Genomic DNA, 3,674 nt, shown 5'->3' on the forward strand with positions numbered 1-3,674 from the left:
CTCTTGTCTCTCTCCCTCCCTCCTTCCCTGTGCTCACTCGCTTCTTTGTCACGTAAGGGGAGTGAGTGATGGAGTGGAGCAGCGAGGCACCGTGACCAAGATCTGACGCAGTGAAGTTTGGAAAGAGAGGAAGAGGCAGAGAAAGACGAGAATTATATTTTTGACGTGCTGTTGGGAAAAAAAGACGGTGTAAATTAAAAGACAAGAGATGAAGGGTGAGAAATAGCTGTAGCTGATCTAACGTAACGGGAATCAAGTTTGGAAAGCGAAGAAGAGGCAGAGAAAGAGAACTGTATTTTGATGTGCTGTTGAAAAAGACTGCAAATTCAAAGAGAAGAGAGGGAGGGTGAGAAAATGCTCTAGTTGATCTGACACAGTGAAGTTTGGAAAGGGAAGAAGGAGAGAAAGACGAGAATTGTACTTTTGATGTGCTGTTGAAAAAAGATCGTGTATTTCCTAAGAGAAGAGATAGTGGGTGAGAAAATGCACTAGTTGATCTGACACAGTGAAGTTTGGAAAGGGAGGAAGAGGCAGAGAAAGACGAGAACTGTACTTTTAACGTGCTGTTGAAAAAAAGACTGCAAACTCAGACAAGAGATGAAGGGTGAGAAAATGCACTAGCTGATCTGACGCAGTGAAGTTTGGAAAGGAAGGAAGAGGCAGAAAAAAGACGAGAGAACTGTAATTTAATGTGCTGTTGAAAAAAAAGACGGTGAAAATTAAATTGAACAGATGGAGGATGAGAAAATGCACTAGTTGATTTGAGGCAGCGTGAATCAAGTTTGGAAAGGGAAGTAGAGGCAGACAAGGGAAGAAGAGGCAAAGAAAGACGAGAACTAGCTGTGCTTTTGATGTGCTTTGAAAAGACAATGTAAATTAAAGAAAAAGAAATGGAGGATGAGAAAATGCACGTAACTACCTAACAAAGTAGAAATAAGCTTTGAAAATAGAAACAATAGATAGTAAATGAAGAGAACTGTGATTTTTGGTGTGTTGTTAAAAAAAAGTGTAAATTTAGAAAGAAAATAGAAAAAATACAGAAATATTTGGCGTCGTTTTGTGAGAATAAGACAGTTTTGAAGACAGAAAGAAGTAAAGAAGAAAAGAATAATGTAATTTTGGTGTACTCTTGAAGAAAAAGAAGAAAAAAGACGGTTTGAAGAAAGAAGAGAGGAGAGGGAAGGTTTTGGGAATAAGAAAGCTTGAAGACAAAGAAGAGGAAGAAGCGAGAAACTTTGTGACTTTGATGTGCTGAGAGAGAGAGAGAGAGAGAGAGAGAGAGAGAGAGAGAGAGAGAGACACTCACTCACTCACTCACTCAATTCTTACCACTCACCCACTCAATTCTCCACAAAATGACGCTTTTACAAGAACGCACTAACTTCACAAACTTCTCTACACTCACACACACAGCAACACCACCCACACCTTCCCCTGTCATCCCACTCCCTCACTCCAACCACATTCAAAAGAACCAGAGTGCACAAACAGAGGAGGACCCAGGCTACTACTCCAGCGGAACCCCAGAAGAACAGATGAAGCAAGGATTAAATAGAGACCTTGACAAAATGGAAGGAGAGACGAGAGGTGAAGAACGAGAATCCCATTTGAGTTTACATAGACTATTCTCACCTCAATCTATGCATTTCAGACCGCTGTTTCGCGTGAATGGGTTTGAAAATAGAGAGAGGAGAATAAGGGAAGGTTCAGACGCGTATGGGGTGTTACGGAATGCTTTTAGGTCTGCTTCAATGCTTTCCAATACCTTACACTTCACGAATGGGTCAAGAGACGAAGAAAAGGGAACAGATGAAGTGACAGATGCGTGTGGAATCCTGCGTAATTGTTTCAGATCTTCCTCATTGCATTCCGGACCTTTATATTCTACACCTGGTCTAAGAAATGAAAGAAATGTAACGAAAGAAGGACGGAATGAGTGTGGAATGTCAAATACTTCTCTCAGATATTTTAGGAATGCGTCAAAAAAGGAAGGAAATGAGGCGACTGAGGGACGAAAAGTAAAGAAAACTCCTCGTATTAATGACTCAGTGAGCGAACAGGATGGAACAAATGAAGGACAGAGAGCGCAGAAGAAGCTACGCATGGATGACACAGAAATCGAATCAAATGAGACAAAAGAAGAAGGACAAGCGCAAAACAGAAAACAGAATTCCCTGCCGGTGTTTCCAGTAGATTCAAACTTTTTACACTCCACAATCGAGTCGGAAAACAAACAGACCACAACAAAAGAAGCACGACAACCGCAACACACACCACACAATCACTCAACATGCCCCATAATGCACGCTGACCTTCACCGCTGCAAGAATGAGGCAAAAAAAGAACAAGAAGCGCAGAATGAGATAGATGACGCACAAAATGAAACAAAAGAAGTACAAAAACCGGAGAAAACACCACATAATTCACTCACGTCTCCCACAATGCACCCCAGCCTTCTCTACCTCGAAAAAAAGGCAACTGAAGAACGGGAAGCGGAAAATTACTCTGAAAACGAACAAAATGAAACAAAAGAACAACGAGAACAGCAAATAACACACTATATCTCTCTTACCTCACCTACAGTTCACAACAACCGTCTCTACCACGCGAAGAAGTTAGAAAATCATCGAAAAGAGACAAATGAAGAACGGGATGCGGAAAATTACTCTAAAAACGAACAAAATGAAAGAAAACAACATCGAGAACAGCAAATAACATACAATAACTCTCTTACCTCACCCAGAATGCTCTATAACCTTTTAGAAAATCCTGGGAAAGAGACAAAGGAAGAACTAGAGATTAAAAATTACTCTGAAAACGAAGAAAGTGAAACAAAACAACAAGAAGAAGAGCAAATAACATCAGCTAACCCTCTCACTGTACCCACAATGCACTCCAACGCTCTTTACCGCACGAAAGAGTTACAAAATCTTGGAATAGAGACAAAAGAAGAACGGGAAGCGGAAAATTGCTCTGGAAATGAAACAAAACAACAAGGAGAAGAGCAAATAACATCAACTAACCCTCTCACAGTACCCACAATGCACTCCAGCCTTCTCTGCTGCACGAACGGACACTTCAGAACAACCGGGGGCCCTTTTAGTAGCTTTGAGTCAAACTGCGAGTGTACAACAAGAAATTTAATCGACTGGAAGACTCGTGTTACTTGGACCAGTCTGAATCTCCGCCACCAAGTGAAGATTAGAGAAGTTACCGTATTAAGTCCATTTAGAGAATCAAAACCTTTAAATCGTCTCGCCCGCCACTGACTTGCCTTCCTACATCCATCTCCGTGACTCCACCACCACCACCACTATCACCAGCGCAGCCTCCACCACCAGCGCACACTCCAGGGTTGCCAGATAAGCCCAACAAGTTTCTGGTTCCGCCAAGTAAGGTGGAACGAGTGGAAAATGAAGGGCGCTCTCTGGAAGGTGAGGGAAAGTGAAAGTTTGTGTTGGTTTTGGTTTGTTTATGACTTAGTTGTAGTTGTAGTTGTAGTATTGGTGGTGGTGGGGGTAGTGGTGGTGGTGGTGGTTGTGATAGTGGTTGTAGTAGTAGTAGTAGTTGTAGTAGTAGTAGTAGTAGTAGTGGTGGTGGTATTATTATTATTATTATTATTATTATTATTATTATTATTATTATTATTATTATTATTATTATTATTATCATTA

General features: G+C 41.1%; 1 protein-coding gene across 1 annotated transcript in view; it reads left to right on the plus strand.

Annotated features, from left to right (window-relative positions):
- Positions 1-1,355: 1,355 nt before the first annotated feature.
- Positions 1,356-3,674, plus strand: part of LOC123509698 (Krueppel-like factor 9) — a 4,427-nt gene continuing 2,108 nt past the window's right edge. Inside the window, exons 1-3 of the mRNA XM_045264188.1 lie at positions 1,356-1,587; positions 2,584-2,614; positions 3,235-3,434. Of these exons, the coding sequence (XP_045120123.1) occupies positions 1,356-1,587; positions 2,584-2,614; positions 3,235-3,434 (463 nt within the window). The remainder of the gene's footprint in view (positions 1,588-2,583; positions 2,615-3,234; positions 3,435-3,674) is intronic.

This window comes from Portunus trituberculatus, chromosome 3 (genome assembly GCF_017591435.1).
Source record: "Portunus trituberculatus isolate SZX2019 chromosome 3, ASM1759143v1, whole genome shotgun sequence".
NCBI lineage: Eukaryota > Metazoa > Arthropoda > Malacostraca > Decapoda > Portunidae > Portunus > Portunus trituberculatus.